Source organism: Podarcis gaigeae (assembly GCF_964106915.1).
Source record: "Podarcis gaigeae genome assembly, chromosome: 2".
NCBI classification, from domain to species: domain Eukaryota; kingdom Metazoa; phylum Chordata; class Lepidosauria; order Squamata; family Lacertidae; genus Podarcis; species Podarcis gaigeae.
Window position 1 is genome coordinate 88,897,967 of NC_139679.1, and position 17,654 is coordinate 88,915,620.

At 43.2% G+C, this 17,654-nt stretch overlaps 1 protein-coding gene across 4 annotated transcripts in view; it reads right to left on the reverse strand.

The window, feature by feature from the left end:
- Window positions 1–17,654, reverse strand: part of GRIP2 (glutamate receptor interacting protein 2) — a 390,988-nt gene that overhangs the window by 204,639 nt on the left and 168,695 nt on the right. For 2 of the 4 annotated variants that reach the window (XM_083723312.1, XM_083723311.1), the window contains exon 1: window positions 7,992–8,157. The exons of 1 other annotated variant lie outside the window; for it this stretch is intronic. In XM_083723312.1, the coding sequence (XP_083579438.1) occupies window positions 7,992–8,142 (151 nt within the window). In that variant the 5' untranslated portion in view covers window positions 8,143–8,157. Of the gene's footprint in view, window positions 1–7,991; window positions 8,417–17,654 lie in introns of those variants that run through there. One more of the 4 variants, XR_014560470.1, reaches the window with a different exon arrangement.

A 17,654-nucleotide genomic window follows, 5' to 3' on the forward strand; every position in this document is an offset into this window, starting at 1 on the left:
GAATGGGTTTTAGATCTGGTGGTGTACTTCACGCCAACTTAACTTATGCTAGAGTTCCTTTATATGCCAGATTCTTGTGTATAGGATTGCTCCCGTAGTGTGAGTTTCTCATAATGAACACATTTTTATGTGCAGTTTTCACTAATGTACTCTTTTTTTTTTGCAAGAAATTGCTCCTAATGTAATGCATTTTTGTATGTTATTTTCATGCATACCGTATATTCATTCTTATGCACACTTTCCCCTAATATATGCATTTTTGTAAAAGCTGTTTGGTTACAGAACAGCATCACAAAATTTGGATGAGAACAGATGTTGGAGGATGGATGTGTTTCAGTTCCATAATGCTTTGGAAAGTGCAGATTTGATAAGATTCGGCTTTAAATATGAACGGAACTGACTCTCTCCCCCATCCCTATTTGTGACAGAATATCAGGAGTTCCACAATGAAATAATATGTTTCATTAATGGATGGCAGTTGTAATGATCAGTAGAAACATTATTATGAATGGAGTTGTTTTATTATTATTATTATTATTGTTATTATTGTTATTGTTATTATTATTATTATTAACATTATTATGAATTGACCATATATATTTTTTGCCACGTTATTTCTCATAAGAAATGATATCCCAATGGCCAACATAATTTTGCAGAAATGATGACTCGCACATGATGCATTATTCATCATTTTGATTCATTTAATTAATTGTTGTGACCTCTTGATAAAATTCCATCTATATTACTGCTGACCTTGTGTCACTTTGATTGCACTTTGACAGATAATGATTTTTTTTCTCTGTATGTAATAATTATAATAATTAGAACAATGCTGCTGCTGCTGCTGCTGCCTGTGGCTGCCATCTGTCCACTTGTTAAGCTAGAGGAAAACTACAGTGACTTCTGATACATTTTTTGTATATTTGGGGCTTTTGGCTTCTAGAAGTAGAAACTAATCTCTGATTATTGTGCATGCGGTCTTGTAGTCATATAGACTGGAACACTCCAAATCAGGATATACAGAAGTTAAGTTGCCTGTGCAATATTCTTCAAGTTGATTGGATCTATAATACATTAGATCAGCCTTTCTCAACCTGTGCGTACCCAGATGTTGTTGAACTACAACTCCCATCACCCCTAGCTAGCAAGGCCAGAGCTCAGGGATGATGGGAGTTGTAGTCCAACAACATCTGGGGACCCACAGGTTGAGAGGCGCTGCATTAGATGAACTGAGGTCTCATTGAAATCAGTGCAACAAGATAGACACACCATACATTTCAAGCATGCTGATCCCACCTTAGTCATGGCTTCTCCCAAATAATTATGGAAGCTGTTGTTTATGCAGTGAGATGAGAGTTGTTAAGAGACTCTTATTCTGCTCACAGAACTACAATTCCCAGAGTTCCCTGTGACGAGGGATTGATTGTTAAACCACTCTGAGAACTGTAGCTCTGCGAGGGAAGCAGAGTGTCTCCTAATAATTCTCTTCACCCTTGACAAATTACAGCTCCAATAATTCTTTAGTGGAAGCCACAACTGTTTAAAGTGGGGTTATAGTGCTTTAGATGGATATCCGTGGGAACTAAGTGCAAGTAACAGTCTGGATTCAACCTAGTATCTGTATGTACAGGACTTGGGGGAAGAGGAGAGAAGGTGAGGCACCCAGAGGCTCATATACCTCAGTTGCTTAGGCTCAAGATTGAGTGAATCCCTTGTGACAGTTGGCTGCAGGCAGGTGAAAGGGCAGTAGCAAAGAGGGAAGACCTGTCTGGTGGCCTCCCTCAGCAGCAAGTCACTGTTTAGACTGAAGGGAGATAGCACATGAGGCAGACTATACATCAGCCATTGGTACTAGCTTGGCCCTTCAACACCGGGATTTCCAGGCCAGGAGGATTATGAAGTACTGCACATGAAACTGCTTATAGGTCTCTTCTCTCACCCGCAGCCCCACTTGCAGAAGAAGCAAGGAGAAAGTGTCTGATCTACAGGACTCCTGACAGCAGCCCCACATTTGCCTGACAATATCCATATCAACAGTTTCTATCGTCTCTATGCCTCTGTTGCTTCCCCGTGAAATGAAGGCAACCATATTGCCTGGTGTCAAAACGGATATTGTACAACAATGTGCATTAGTATGTGCACGTTCCCGAGTATGATAAGATTCCAGGGCCATAAATATGGCCAGAGCTAATTATGTAGATAACGGGTACATAGGGAAGATCTGCATGAAGACATTCCCTGCATAATAAGGGGCGTGTGTGGAAATAAGCTAGTATATAAAGCTTTACAAAGCACACCATTAAATGTGAATGCTGAAAGGAGCAATGACCTACATATCAGGAACAGTTGCAATTTCCTCTGCATTGTGTCTGTAGCGAAATTTTGCCTGACCCACTAATATCCTTGCTGAATGGAAGAAGGAAAAGCTGCAGACAGACCTGTTTGCTAACTCCCCCTGCTCTCCCAGTGAAGCAAGTCTAATTGATCTCAAAGGGACTTCAGACTGCATAGGACTGCACTGTGAATCTTTCTTGCCAGCCCTGGGATACAGACTCCATGGAGGGGTGGAGATGGTTACCTGACCTCCTGGCACAGTTGCTGCTGCTGTATACTAGGAGGGAGAGTGGTAGGCAGTGGAGAGGGCAGTATAGTGCAAACACACCAGCAGAAGCACCAGATTAGCTCTGCTGCTGAGTTTGCACCACACCAACCTCACCACTGCCTTGTCCCTTCCCTGTAAGCAGCAGTGACTCCACTGTTGGGAGGTCAGGAAAGCACCTCTGCCCCACCACACTGCTCGCTACTGGATACAGGGAGGTGGTGGAATAAGGACAGACTTGCATGTGCTGCACACTGCATCCTAAAGCGGCCTGTCTTCCTCTGTCTCCTTGGCTTTTGTCCATCATGCTTTAGAGAGGCTGCAGTTCTCTAAACATTTTTCTCACTCCCACCCCAATCTTCCACCCTAACTGAAGTACAACACTCAACTTATGTCCCTTAACATATGTAGTTAATAGTTTCAATTCTATCAACGCTTAATTGTATTTTGATGATTGGTTTTTCTGTTTTTGGTGGTTCTTGTTTTTATCTGTAAGCCGCCTCAAGTCCTTTCAGGGTATAAATAAATATATAACAATAATAATTAATAGGGTTGACTCCACAATAGCCATGGCATCTTGGAACTCCCTGTGGGAAGTCATACTTGCAGGCAGCAATGCCTACCCTGAGCCCCATTAGTTTTAGTATCCTAATAATAATGTTTTAATTATTGGACAACTACAAAATATATGAATAAAGTCTGCTTGTGAGGTTTTGCATAATTATGCTAATGCAAGACATTTGGCTGTGCGATGGAAAGCCACTTCCGACCTCAGGAGGAGGTGGTGTTGCGGGCTTCACACCACCAACACAAGTGCGGGGGCTGGCTTCCAGCCCCCAAGTGATCTGGGGAATCCTTGGGCCATGTCATCCCCTGAGCCAGCCAATCGGCTGGCTCAGGGAGTGTGGCTTGCCTCATTTAAGGCAAGCGCAGCCCCGGGATCTCCCTCTTTGGACTGCGCAGCTGCTTCGGCTTCCCACCCACCCACCCACCCTTTAAGGTTCCCCTTCTGACCTTGCTATGGACCTCGGTTGGTCGCCGTTAAGGGGGCTGGTAGGAATTTTTTTCCACTTGGCACCGGCCATTTGGTTTTTCGCCTACCTCGTAGCAAATCGTCACAACTCCGTTGGTTTTGGTGGTTAGGCATTGGTAGGGGTATTGTTATGTAGATATGTTGGGGGGGAGCGCCATAACCTCCCCCAAATATTGAAGGGTAGTCCGGTAAAGGATTCCGGGGGGCATGGCCTCATCCGAAGCCTATCGAGGTCAGGGCCTAAAGCGCGCCCCCGAGCAGTGACCCCGGGGGTTACCCAGTTGATGTGCATCAGCAGGGCTCCCCCTGCTGGTGTTAACCCTTCCCGGTCTTCAAGCAAACAGGCTGAAGCTGAATAGTCGGATAGAACCAATGCCTAAGCCAATACCGCTCTTTACTTGTAACCAATAAAGTTGTGGCCAATTTTAGCCCATTAACCTAAAATAATGGTGGGAGGCGGGAACTCGCCACGCAACCTCCCCCCCTTCCACACTCCCTATGTGCTTCTCCCCAATCTGCTCTAAGTTTCCTCCAACCCTCCACAGCAGATTTGGGGAGGGCACATGGGAAGAGGCAAGAGAGGGCGGTTTCTGTTGCACAAACCAATATCCTTGCACTAGTGGAAGTACCGTATTTTTCGCTCTGTAAGACGCACCAGACCACAAGACGCACCTAGTTTTCGGAGGAGGAAAACAAGGAAAAAAAGATTGTGAATCTCAGAAGCCAGAACAGCAAGAGGGATCGCTGCGCAGTGAAAGCAGCGATCCCTCTTGCTGTTCTGGCTTCCGAGATAGCTGCGCAGCCTGCATTCGCTCCATAAGACGCACACACATTTCCCCTTACTTTTTCGGAGGGAAAAAGTGAGTCTTATAGAGCAAAAAATATGGTACTTCATTGGATTCTGGCCTATATTTTAAAAGCTGGTAGACTGGAGAAATTTCTTGCGCTCATTTTCTTTTATAATTCATCCATATTTTCTAATCAGAGCACTTATTGCTCCTCTTGCTGGAAAGTACTGGAATAAAAATGGCCATGTCATCCAATGCCTCCACCACTTCTTCAGCCGTCATAATATCCCACCAATTCATTAAACCGTTGATAGAATCCAGACACAATGAGTGCCATATAGATAAGTCACCAGTCATCCCAGAGGCATAAGATAAAAATGCATTATTAAAAAGGGGAGATTTGGGATGATAGTCATGGATATAGCTTTCCTTTGATTTAATACCAAACCTCCAGGGATGCTTGTACTGATGGCGATTTTCAATTGCCTCCATCCAATTTGCTTCTTTAAACCATAGCATACTTTTAAGGTGCTCATTCACCATTTTACGGTAACTTCTGCTCTTATTGTGTCATCTGGGTACTGCCATCCTTTCATAAGCGCCATTCTTGCAGCTTGGTAGTAGCAGAAGTGACTCAGCAGATGAGGTGATGCCAGTACACTAACTTTCTAATATGAGGGTTGTTGTTGCTTGCCAGAAGGGAGAAGGGGAAGGGTGAGGTGACAGGGATGCAAACATACTGCCAAGGAGAACTGGATCAGCTCTGCCAGTGTGCTTATAACATACCATAACCACCACCTCACCCCTCTTCCTACCAGTAAGCTAGTGTAGTGGCTCCACTCCACCTAATGAGCAACTTCTGAATATATTTGGCACCCCAATGTCTCCTGGTTTTGCTTTTTATTGGGTACTGTGGGAGGGAGTTGAATATATATATATATTAATGAGTTTCAGAACAAACACAAACAATATACAGAATAAAAACATACTGTATTCTGAACTCAAAAATATCAGCCACCCTTCTCCCTAGTAACCACAGAACCTCTCACATCCCTTCCCCAGACAGCTTAATTGCACTAGCACATCCAAAGCATATTCAAAATACTTGGTCACAGCAGGAAGAGACAGATTAAAGAAAAGGGATTCAATGTGTGCACCTATCACATACCTAAAAGAGCCAAACAGATCTGCACTGGCCTGGAACTCGTCTTTTATCTCCTTGCATAGTCTCATATTCAATAAAGGAACTACTACTACTACTACTACTACTACTACTACTACTACTAACATGCCAATGGTTGCACCACATCCCAAACAAATGGATCTCACTTTCTTTATTTCATACGTTTGTGGCCTCGCTAGGAGATTTTTGGGCCCATATGAAATCTAATACCCACATTTACCAGAGTAATGGGTTGAACATGCATGGGTATTTTTATCACTCAATATGTAATTTAGAGAAAACATTCATTTAATGGTATAAATTGTTCCCATCAAAGAGACTGGACGTTTCTCTTATTCAAAGAGCTTACCTTTTGGGGACCATATATGCCATCCCTTTAGAAAACAACAACAACTGTTTTTCATTTGAATGGGGTTTTTGTGGTCTTTCATCAGATTTCATCCTTTTCCTTGACATCACATGGTATCAGTTTTAAATCACATTTCCTGCCACAATCAATTTCCTCCCTTACATGGAGTCTCATAGATCCACACAACCAATCAGGTAAGACACAGAAGATGGTGTGATGTTGCCTGGTGACCCATGACATTACTATGTCAGTGAACATCAGCACAGGGAGTCCAAATAAATCAGAAACGAGCACAAGGCATGCTGCACTCACATCAGCATGCTTTAGTGTAAGTGCATAATTTATGCACTGATGGCAGTGACGGCTGCTCCATTCAGATTACAAACAAGCATGGGCAAACGTCCCCAGCATAACAATTGCCACAAAATGCATGATTGTACTCTGCAACAAAACACAAACCATACATGGAAGCAGGGTCAGCGTCAGGGGTCGGCATTATCAGACATCTGCCAGTGCCTATACAGTGGTACCTCAGGTTACATACGCTTCAGGTTACATACGCTTCAGGTTTTGGATTCCGCTAACCCAGAAATAGTGCTTCAGGTTAAGAACTTTGCTTCAGGATGAGAACAGAAATCATGCTCTGGCAGCGCGGCGGCAGCAGGAGGCCCCATTAGCTAAAGTGGTGCTTCAGGTTAAGTTTCAGGTTCAGTACGGACCTCCGGAACGAATTACGTAAGTACTTAACCCGAGGTACCACTGTACTCCTTTCGGAGATCTACTGCTGATCACCAGAGCCTCCTGTTCCTCTTCCTTGTGGTTGCCATGTGTGAACTTGCCCCCTTTAAGCACAAACTCATTGAAAAGATGCAGCAGCACTGTCTTGTCACCTTGCACTTCTCTTCTGGGTGGTTGTGTGGATTGGAAACAGAGAGGCACTGCAAGTGAATGGAGTGCAGTGACATAAGACAAGAAAGAAGTGGCACACTCAGAAAGGGGGTCCCACTGACAACATCTCACCCAAGGACACCCCCCCCCCCCAAAAAAAAAACTTGGAGCTAGCACTGCATGGATACTGTAGACTCAGTTCTATTTTTTCTGTTTTGCAAAGCACATTCACCAGTGGAAACATTTAAGCAGGTGCATGAAAGGGTTCTTGGTAGTGTGTGCAGAGCCTGTTGTGCGTACAACTGTACAGGTGTAGGCTCTGTTCTTTTTGTTTTGTTTTTGTGGTTGTTATTATTATTATTATTAGGTGTGGGCTCTGTTGAATGAATGTGCATAGGCTGTGAAATTATTAAAGATGGGATACAAATTCGATTAGTTCACATTTAAAGTCCCACCTTCCTAATTCACACTGCCTGAAACAATATGTGAAATGAAAAACATTTGTTCTTCAAAACATTTGTTCTTCAAAACATTTGTTCTTCAATACACATTTTGAGATGCAATTCTCCACCCAAATAATGGGAACTAAAATGCAGGTACCAAAGAAAAGGATGCACAAATCTACATATTAGTATAAAAAACCTCTACAAAAATACATTATATTAGAATCTTAGGCAAAATTGCAAGGGGGGGGGAGTGCATACATAACTGCATGCAAATTTTAATCTATTAGGAGAACTAGTCACTAGTGGTGAATTTTCATGAGAACCTTAAGAAAAATTCAGAAACTGTGGCGAACAGAATTTAAGATTGGGGAAAAGAGAAACTGGGAGAAACTGAAATCAACAGGTTTGCCAATTCCTAGACAGAATGAGCCAACACAATGCTCCTCCCACCCACATTTGTTCCCTGAACATGTTTTGAATGATTGAATCAGACTGACATTTTCACATTCAAATTACAGAGGTGGGAAATGTAATGTAACCCAAAACCAAACTGCAAAGCTGGATTTAAGCAATGTCTGTATGAATGGCTCTAGAAAGCATAGATAGCAAAGATGACCATCTGGCTACTGAACAATCCTTAGTCTCTCCTTTCCTCCCCTCAGCTCCTGGCACATAGCAATCTCATTCACACAGTCTCCTTACCCCTTACACAGAGATGCAGATTGCATAAGCCAATGTGGTGGTCACAGGATCCCTGGCTTTCCATCTCCTCCTCCACCCTGAAATCCTCTTTCCATCTCCTCCTTCTTGAAGATTTTTTAACCATCTGGAAAACCTTGATAACTTTCTTCATTTTCTCTGCACCACCAAGGAGAGAGGGTAGAAGAGAAAGTGCAAGGTCTACAAATCCTTTGAACTCCTGTATTTGAGCAATCCTAGCTTCTTCATTTGAAAGAAGAACGGATATATATATATACCAGGTCCTTCAGCAACACCCACAAGCGTTGGTGTGGTTGTAAAAATAAAACAAAACCTTCCCCACATGTAGGGAGGAGGAAGAAAAGGTGGAAGGCATGAAACCACAGCCTATATGTGGTGCTCTCAAAAGTGTGAGCAGACACACACACGCACATGCACACACAGAGAGCTCATCTCTGGCAACTTGTGCAAGCAAATAACTCAGAAGGGCAGCAGCTCGTTTTACGAGGTTTCCAATTTCTGTTCTCAATGCTAGATGCATTCTGGCAGATCTGAAATGCTCTCCGGGCAAAGAGTGTCAACACTGGTGAAGAAAGAGCAGTGACTCTTCAAAACACAACATTGGCTTGAAGGATCAGAAATAGCCAGTACGGAACCTGAGAAAAGCTTCCAAGTAGCTTCTTTATCTCTAGCAACAAACCTTTTTTTGGTTTTTGTTTCTAACCTTAAACATTTATTTTGTTTATCTTTTTCTGTGGTAAAGTCAATGGGCCCTTTAGAATTGGACATTAATATATTGGATAATTTCTGGCCAATGTCATACATTCCATTTTTGGGTAAGGTGTTTTGTGTGTGTGGTGGCAGGGATAAGAATGTGTGGGTGGAGCTGTTTATCTGGGCCCATCACGATATAGCATTAAGCCTTGGTTGCCCTAGTTACTAGATTATCTTCATGGGGAGCTAGATGGGTGGGTGCTGCTTCTGCTGGGCCTGTCAGTGGCTTTTAATACCATCCATCATGGTAATGTTCTGAACCAGTGTGCAGTGCCTCCAGCACAGTCTTGTGGAGAGGTCTTAGAAGGTAACTCTTGCGTTTGGCCCCTTGGCTTTTGGGTTGTGCTTTTCAAACCTGTTACAAGTTCACCCAGATCACCAATCTTTTCTTCCAAGTCAGCCTCCAACCCTCCTTCTAGTGCCCACTCATCCGTGTTTGGCTATCTCTCCATCCATCCAGACCCTGACAGAGGGTGGGGCAGGTAGCAGTGAGATTAGGGTTGTGCAGGCATTCTGGGGAAAAGATGTAACATTTTTCTATAGGGTTGGGCATTTATGTGGTTTCCTGTTTTCAGTTCCATGGGACATCTTTAAGACGAACCAATTCAGGGTGCAGTCCCATACACATTTATCAGGGGCTTGAAAGGAAAGCACCACTGCTCTAAATTGTGCTTGGGAACAGACTGGAAGCCAACGTCGCAAGTGCCAAAATCTCCTCTCCTACACAACGATTCAAAGTGTCCCTTCCATACGTACCAATGTTTTGGTTGGTTTTCTTTTTTTGGCTCCCTATAATCCTTCATAAATTCCCCATCAATAATATTTATGAGTACAACTCCACATTATTTTGATGGTTATTTCTAACGCTAGTACTGCCGTTGTGTCGACATAATTAGCAATGAGTCTAATAACACCAAACCAATGTAATAGTCGTTTTATCAGCTTCCGGCTTCATTAGTCAGGGCTGACATAATCAATTCATGTTGCCACTAGCTGGGCCCAAGCAGCAGCAGCACTTTCCATGTGTAACAAAAGCTGGCCTGGGGAGCTGCAGCAGGGCAGGAATTTCCTTCTCCAACTGGCAGCAGGAGGGGATATGCCTGAAGGAGCAGCTCCATTCACAATGAATATTTTTGCAATGCTGGCACGTTCACCATCCAATCCCAAGGAAATACTGAGAGGGTCCCTGAAGATTCCAACTATTTGAAAGTTGCCCACTTTAGTAGGGTAAGAGGCATAAGGCTCCTATATTCTCTTTGATCCTGTAAAAACTGGAACCAAGTTTTTCTGGTCCTTGGACTGGAGACCATCACACTCCCTCTACAGTTCAGCATTTTGCTTACGTGGATGGAGCTAACCACATTTACCCAAAGTAATCCCTTTCGCTTGTGGACCCCAGGCCTCTGCCTGGTTATCCTACCTTCTGGAGTCAACCTTGGTTCTGTTGCTGACCCTCTCCTCCTGCTTCCTGTGGGACAACACCAATTTTTTCATTCCTCCAGGAATTGGGTGGTGGTTGTGCAAGCACTTACATCTGATGGACTTTCAAAAAGTGGTTGGAATCCGTCTGCTTTTCCACACACACAAACCCTCTACTTTGTAATGACTGAGCCGGTTGAAATAGAAAATGCAGACTGTAGGGTTAGATCTGGATCCTGCTCTGTCAATCATTCTCCTCTTACCTAGAAGGATCTCCAGTCTTTGCATGATCAGTTACATGGTGGAGCAACTGAATATGCATATACAAAGTAAGGACTAAGCTGTTCTACAGGTGTCTGTTGAAGGTCAGGGGCTGTCACAGGATAAAATATTAGGCAAGAGAGCTTTGTGGAACATGGCAGTGATATGACCTGTCAAAAAAAACCCAGGCATGCCACAGCCTGAGATGAAATATCTCATGAAAAGACCGCAACTGTCAATCAGGGATCATATTATTATGGGAGATATTGAAATTTTCAATGGTTTTCTTTATGCTGCTGTAGTCTAGTGGCTAAGAGACTAAACCAAGAACAACAAATCAGGGATGGAGGAGGAAATTGGATCAGTTAGCACATACCAAATTTGAAGGAATATACAAACTGAAACACAGCTATCCTTTGAAATTTGCACTTACTGATATGTTCAACAGGTTCTTAGAATCAGTGTTTGGCCACAGGTTGCTCCTCTTTTTTTGTCACAATTGCCAATTTGTGGTTTCTGAAATGCTTGTGGTTTCTAAAGGGCCTCCCAACCTTTGTCAGAGCAAGTTGCTTCCTCGGAGCTGTCCATGGTCCAACAAACAACCTTCGATCAGTCTTGTCTCCTTCCCTTTGTCCCCTTGTCCCCTTCCCCTTGCCAGCACCATGACACATGGAGCCAGAACATGACACAAATACACCAGGAATAGGGAACTCTGACTCAGAAGTCTAATTAGCTCCACCATGGGTCCCAATTTGGCCCATGAGGCTGTTTTCCCAAGCCACGCCCACATGCCCCAGACTCCTGATTATTCCAGCACTGGGAACTCCCTAATGTAGCTAAGGAGGTACAGCACATTGTAAGCACCATCAGTTGACTGACTGCTGGAGGCTGCAAAGGCCTGCACTTTACATGCACTAATGAACATGGCAGCACCTGCAAGGCATCAGGTTTCGCAAGTGATTATTTCAAATGACATGGGCAAAGTAAAATGGTTATGTGACATCACTGGCCTGCTGGGGTGGAGGAAAGGACCCCCCTCAGCCTTATGTAGTTCCCCAACCCTGCATTGCACCACCCTTTGACAGCTCGTTACTCTGTGACTGTCTGGTGAGCCTAATAAAATGGATTTTATACCATTTACTGTTGCTCTCTTGCCCTCTCCCTCTTTCTCTCTCTGTTTATCAGCTGCCTGCATTTTGGACCCATAGCCTGTGTATTGCTATGGGGTCTTGCCATGATTTCTCTTGCACTAGAAATTTTACCACTATACCATGGAGTAGGTGACCTGAGATAAAGTGCTGTCTCTCAGCCACTACAATATAGGAAAAATAACAGACTTACAGACTTGTTGTGAAAATTATAACTGACACTACTTTGCAAAGTATTTCAAACACACTAGAACACTCTATACACACACTACTGAAAGCTGGGAGTGATAGTCGGAAAAGGCTGTGCTGTCAGGAATGGCAACGCCCATCTGCCTGTCTCTTTCCCACATTATTTTACCTATTTAGATACTTCCACCCACTCTAGCCCATCTTTTATGAAAAAATATAGTCAATCTGGCAGTCCAAATAACAGTACTATTTAAAAATGATATATCCGCATTCAATGACTTATGATAAAAAAGCGTAATAAAAATTGCAATCAATATAACGCAAAGGATTCAAGTAATTAAACCTGGGGAAAAAGAGTGCTGAAAGAGGTAAATCCTAGCTACCTGTGGAAAGACAAGCTGTGATCACGCCAGGCAAACTTCCTTAGATCAGCAGAACCACTATGGCGAACACCAGCCAATGGCAGAGAAACAAGGAGCGAGGCCTCACCATAGTGGCAGACTTTGGGCTCTCAAATTTCAGCAGTGCCCTGTGCGACACTAAAATTCAGCACACACCCACACACCCAGCCTCTTGTGCTCTGTTCTGCATCATTGTTGTGGCACCCCCTGCAGTGCCGGCGCCCAGTGTGGCCAAACTGGTTGAGCTACCCTAAAACCACCTCTGCTCAGCAGATCATGTCAAGGGTCAGGCCATTTTATTTACCCTGAATAATCTCACCAGCTTGTCTAAGCCAGCGTTGGCATTAAATAAGTGTTAAGTAATAGTATGAGTTGCGCTATGTAGAAATGCATCTGCTGTATTTGAGGAAGAACTGCAGCTTAATGATAAGAGCATGCTTTGTGAAGAAAAGACCCCTGGCTTCAGTCCCCTGCATCTTCTGCCAGGGCCAGAAAACCCTGGAAAGGTAGTGCTAGCTGCTGTAGACAATATGGAGCTAGATGAACCAATATTACGAGTCAACAGAAGGCAGCTATCTATGCACAAGCACCAGTCTTGGTTGGTTTGCATCACTGAGACAATTCCTGGGTTTCTTCCACCATAAACTCCTGGTTCCAGAATATATTTGCTTTCTGAAACTGATTGTTTGCAGTCCATTAAGCCGCAGCTTGGATTTGTGTCTCTGGGTGTGCTGGAGGCCTGCCCATCTCCTCATAACAGATCTCCTGCAACGGAATTAGGGCAGCACTGAAGTTCCCCTCATTTACGTGCATGATTCATGCTCAGTTTGTGGCTGCTTATTCCATGGATATAAATATCGTGTTGCAGGATTGTAATCACAGCTTGTGTAATGGGAGGGTGGGAAGTAGCAGAGAATTCCCCAGCCTTAGTAAAGAACGAGGCTGCAAGACTCTAGGAATCTGCAGCACAAGAAACAAAATCATGCTATGCTGTAAGCAGTCCTCAGGAATGCCAGCAAGGAAAGATCCTGCTTCCCCAACAATACTGAGGTTTCAGTAAGCACAGCTCTCTTCTAGTTTATCTCAGTCTTCACCAACTGGGTGCCTGCTGTTCTGGACTACAACTCCCATCACTCCCAGTCGCTGCTGGTTGGAACTGATGGGACTTGCAGTCCAGAACAACTGGAAGGCACCAGGCTGCTGAAGGCTGGTTTAGCTGTTCCATGAATTTCAGAGCTTTCTAATTGTCCCCTCCAGCATTGGTCAGAAAGCTTGCTTTCCTGATCCTCTGTGTCATATCTGATTCCCCCCCCCCCTTCATTTGGCAAGATATATCTCACACATTCATAGCCCACCTTTCCTTCAAGGAGCTCAAGGCGGCATACACGGTTCACTCCCTCCCAATTTCATCCTCACAACAACCCTGTGAGGTAGGTTAGGCTGGGAGAATGTGGCTGTCACCCAGTGAGTTTCATGGGTGTGCAGGGATTTGAACCCTGGTCTCCCAGGGCATAGTCCAGCAATCTGAACACTACATCACACTGACTCTCTTTTAAGTTCATGACATCCTCCCCTATATGAATGCTTTGAAGGGATGTCTGGCTGAGTTCAACTTTGGATATAAGATTAAAGGAAAAGCAGAGTACACCTGGATAGGTAGAAAATTGTGGTATAGAGGAGTTTGGTTGTGGCTAATTTTCCTGAAAACCTCCATCATCATCTGAAATGAACAGACCATGTAGTTGAGCCCCTTTTGCTTTTTCCTTTTTAAGCAAACCATTCACTTATCATGTTACTCTCAATTTAACTTGTTTATTTTGGGGTTAAATTATAAAGGAACAGCACTGACACAAATGCCATGATGTGAGTCACTAGATTGTAGGGTAGGCTTTTGCCTGACAAGGTGGAGAGTTAATGATTATTCTTGCAGCAAAAATGTATAACTCCCCCCTGCTCTCCTAAGAGAAAGTTCTATATTTACTAAAAGGGCTTTGGCAGTGCATGAAAGGGATCTGTATGCCAGAAGGTCAATGCATGTCTCAGGATGTGATGCTCAATGCTCTTTATTTGAGGGGCAGAACAAGTCCTGGCCATGGGCTTAAGGAAGCAGAATAGCCACTGCTGCAACCACAGCTCCACCACTTGTACCAGCCAGTGTGGAAGGAGTAGAGGACACGGGAAAATGCCATTATGCTATGCCAGCTGCTAGGTGCAACAGAGAGACCCAGATCAGGTCCACTGCTATCCCATGATGGCAGCAGGGTTGGCCCAGCATCTGGTAGCGAGTGTGTTCAACTTCTGGTTACTCTGAGAATTCAATGAAGGGGGGCGGGGAGTGGGAGCATTCTTACATGTGCTTCTGCATCAGTACCAGAAATACATCTTTGGAGTACGTCTTCCAGAGTCAAAGTGGCCCTATCGAAAAGGTCCTCTCCTTCTTACCTAATAAGAGAGGACTTCCAACATGATGGCCTTCAAACAAAATGAGCTCTCTGTTTTGTTTATTGATATTATTACCTCAAGGTCACGTCCCTACCAACAAGCCTACTTCTATTTTTGAATAAATTTTATTAGATTTTAAAAAGAGAAATAAAGATTATTATCAAATATCCTTTTTTATACAAACTAAAATGTTAATCTAGATAAACACTCTGAACCAGAGGAAAAAAGAAAGACAGAAAATAGAAAAAAGTGATAGGAGGCAGAGATATAGAGATAGAAAAAACATTGAAAGAGAGAGAAAAAGACAATTAAAGTTAAGAAATGAAAGAACTTTCAATTTTTCATCTATCAGCTATATATAAACATTGTTCAACTCATCCACTCCAATATAACACACAGCAAGACTACTTTCTATAATGCAACATTATCTTTAGCCTTCAAATCCAAATGACATTACTTCATTTTCATGCAAAAAGTTTCCAATCTTTAGTAAATGTTAACAATGACTTTTCTCTCATTAAACATGTCAATTTCTCCATCTCAGCTAAGTCCAATAATTTCAAAAACCATTCCACCATTGTTGTTAGTGATGAGCCTTTCCATCTTTATACATATAAAAGTCTCACTGCCATAATCATATATTGGACAAAGTTCCATTATCTTTTTTCTAATTGTACAGTGTATGCATTGTTGTATGGATCTGCAGTGCACATAAAGGGCATATAACATTGGATGTAGAATCATGCAAATAATGGGGAATTTTTTTGGTTAATTTTAGAGGAACTGGTTTAAAAAAATAACTCGCTTCTCATCAACATCAAGGAGACGGGAATTAATAAACAAAAAATCTGTGTAAACAAGCCCAGCACTGAGATCTTTGGAAAATCACTAGCAATTATGGCTATGATTTGCCTCCACAGTCAGAGGCGGTAATGATTTTGAACACTAGTTGCTGGAAACTACAGGAGGGGAGAGCGCTCTTCTGCTCAATTCTTGCTTGTGGGTTTCCCACAGACATCTGGGTGGCCACTGTGAGAACAGTGGTGCTGGACTAGATGGACCAGTGGCCTGATCTAGCAGGTTCTTCTTATAGTCTTTAAATTTCATCCCTATGCACAACCAAGAAGGGTAGGCACCAAAAGTGACATCAGAGCAGGTAGTTCCGATAACTCCATCAAGGAATGACACAAATTCAGTCTAGCTTGCCTCTCCCACAATTTTTGTTGCTGTTGTTTGTAGCACAAAGCAGAGGAAGGCAATAATTCCTCTGAGTGGTTCTTACTATGAATAAGCCCAATGGGGGATTTGTTCCTTGAAAGACTAGCCCCTACTTGTCAGGGGAGTAAAAAGAAATATGAAACCATATAATCAATACTTGGCCTGCTGCAGATTCCACAGTTTCTTCCTCCCGCAGAGTACGTCAGTTGACTAACCTTTCCTGTCCAGAGCAGAGAAATATCTCGACTCCTTGACTATCACCTTGGGAGCAGGATTCACCAGAGCTGGGAATAAACCAGCAGCAAGGGGAACGAGGACATATTCACTGAGCAATGCAGGTATACAAATAAGCCTCTTTATAGAACATGGAAAATTCTTCCTACTCTGGGGCTCTGCAGAATATTAATTCCAGTGGTGGGACAACGTACAGGGACAATTGCACAAGTGCCTGGTGTCCAAAATGAAAAACAGCAGAGGCGCACAACAGCTGAAGAGAACATCTGCTGATTAATTTTAAAGCATAATAATCTGTGCACAAAGACTTCAGATCAACTCTCTTTTCATTACTCTCCAATCAATCTTATTTATTTAGCATTTATTTATTTATTACATCTCCTCTCTTAGGGGTCCAAGGTGGCTAACAGAATACCAACCAGTTCAAAAACTTTAAAGCGCCGTACAGAATAATATAACACGGAATTCAGAGTACAGCAGACATGGAACAACGGGTCTTCAGTGGCATTCATGCTTCCTCAAAGGCCTGGATTAAAGCATGTTAGTGGTGTAAGCAACAACTGCCAGGCTATGGAGTTCCATAGCTGGAGTGCCACCACAGAGAAGGCCGTATTTCACGGCAGAAGGGCAATCCCCAAAGCATGGAGGGTGAAAGGGGCTAGTGTCAGTGATTCAAGAGAAGGGATGGGACCAGGAAGCATGGCTCAGCTCCAACCCTCATCCCCCAGTCCCAGGGCCTGCTGCACCTTGCTATGGAACCAAAGAGCTAATAATGATCTTTATGCCTGCTTTCTGCTGCTATTCTGAAAGAATCTAGCTGCCACTTGCATTGGCAGCCAACATGGCAACCTGTTTTCATCAGATGACTGAAATAAATAAACAAACTTGAAACTGTAGTGGAAATGGGAACTGTCTTTGTAAATAATATGAAAGTGCAATCACAGTGAGAAAAAGATTTATGACAAACCACTGATTTCCAAGAGATCAGTAGCTTAAAAAAATGCGTGGACCTATTCTGTAGCAATTCTTCTCCTTTCTGTTAATCAAACTGCCTTCCTTTAGAGCTGCATGATTTCCAGCTGGTTTGCCACTTCCCATTAATTAACACACTGCCTGAATGCCAAAGCCCACGTCTTGCAGCTGGGATATTGCCTGTTCACCACAGTAAAACACCGTGCTGCTATTAACGTTCGTAGGAGAGAACATTAGGAGATGAATGTGGCTGCTTAATGCAAGCGATCAGAAGCTCTGCTCTGCTCTCTAGGTTTGGAGCTGATGGGATTTTCTTTTTTTAATAATGAGAAGAAGATGAGGCTGCAAAACGGGGTCACGCACTTCAAATCTTTCCAGTTATGACTTCCACAGCATATTTCCCTTTTCAGAATGGACTATTAAAGCAACAAACACTTTATGAAGAGAAGAAAGCAAAGCTGGAGGAACTGGGCTAAACTGGGCTCCAGTTTAAACTGGTACAACGCCTTGTTTAGCAGTATGGCTGGTGCAATCAAAGAGGACTGTGGGAATACTGATTAAAAATAGGTTGCCACTTTCCCTTTTCTCGGTTTAAGAATATATGAATA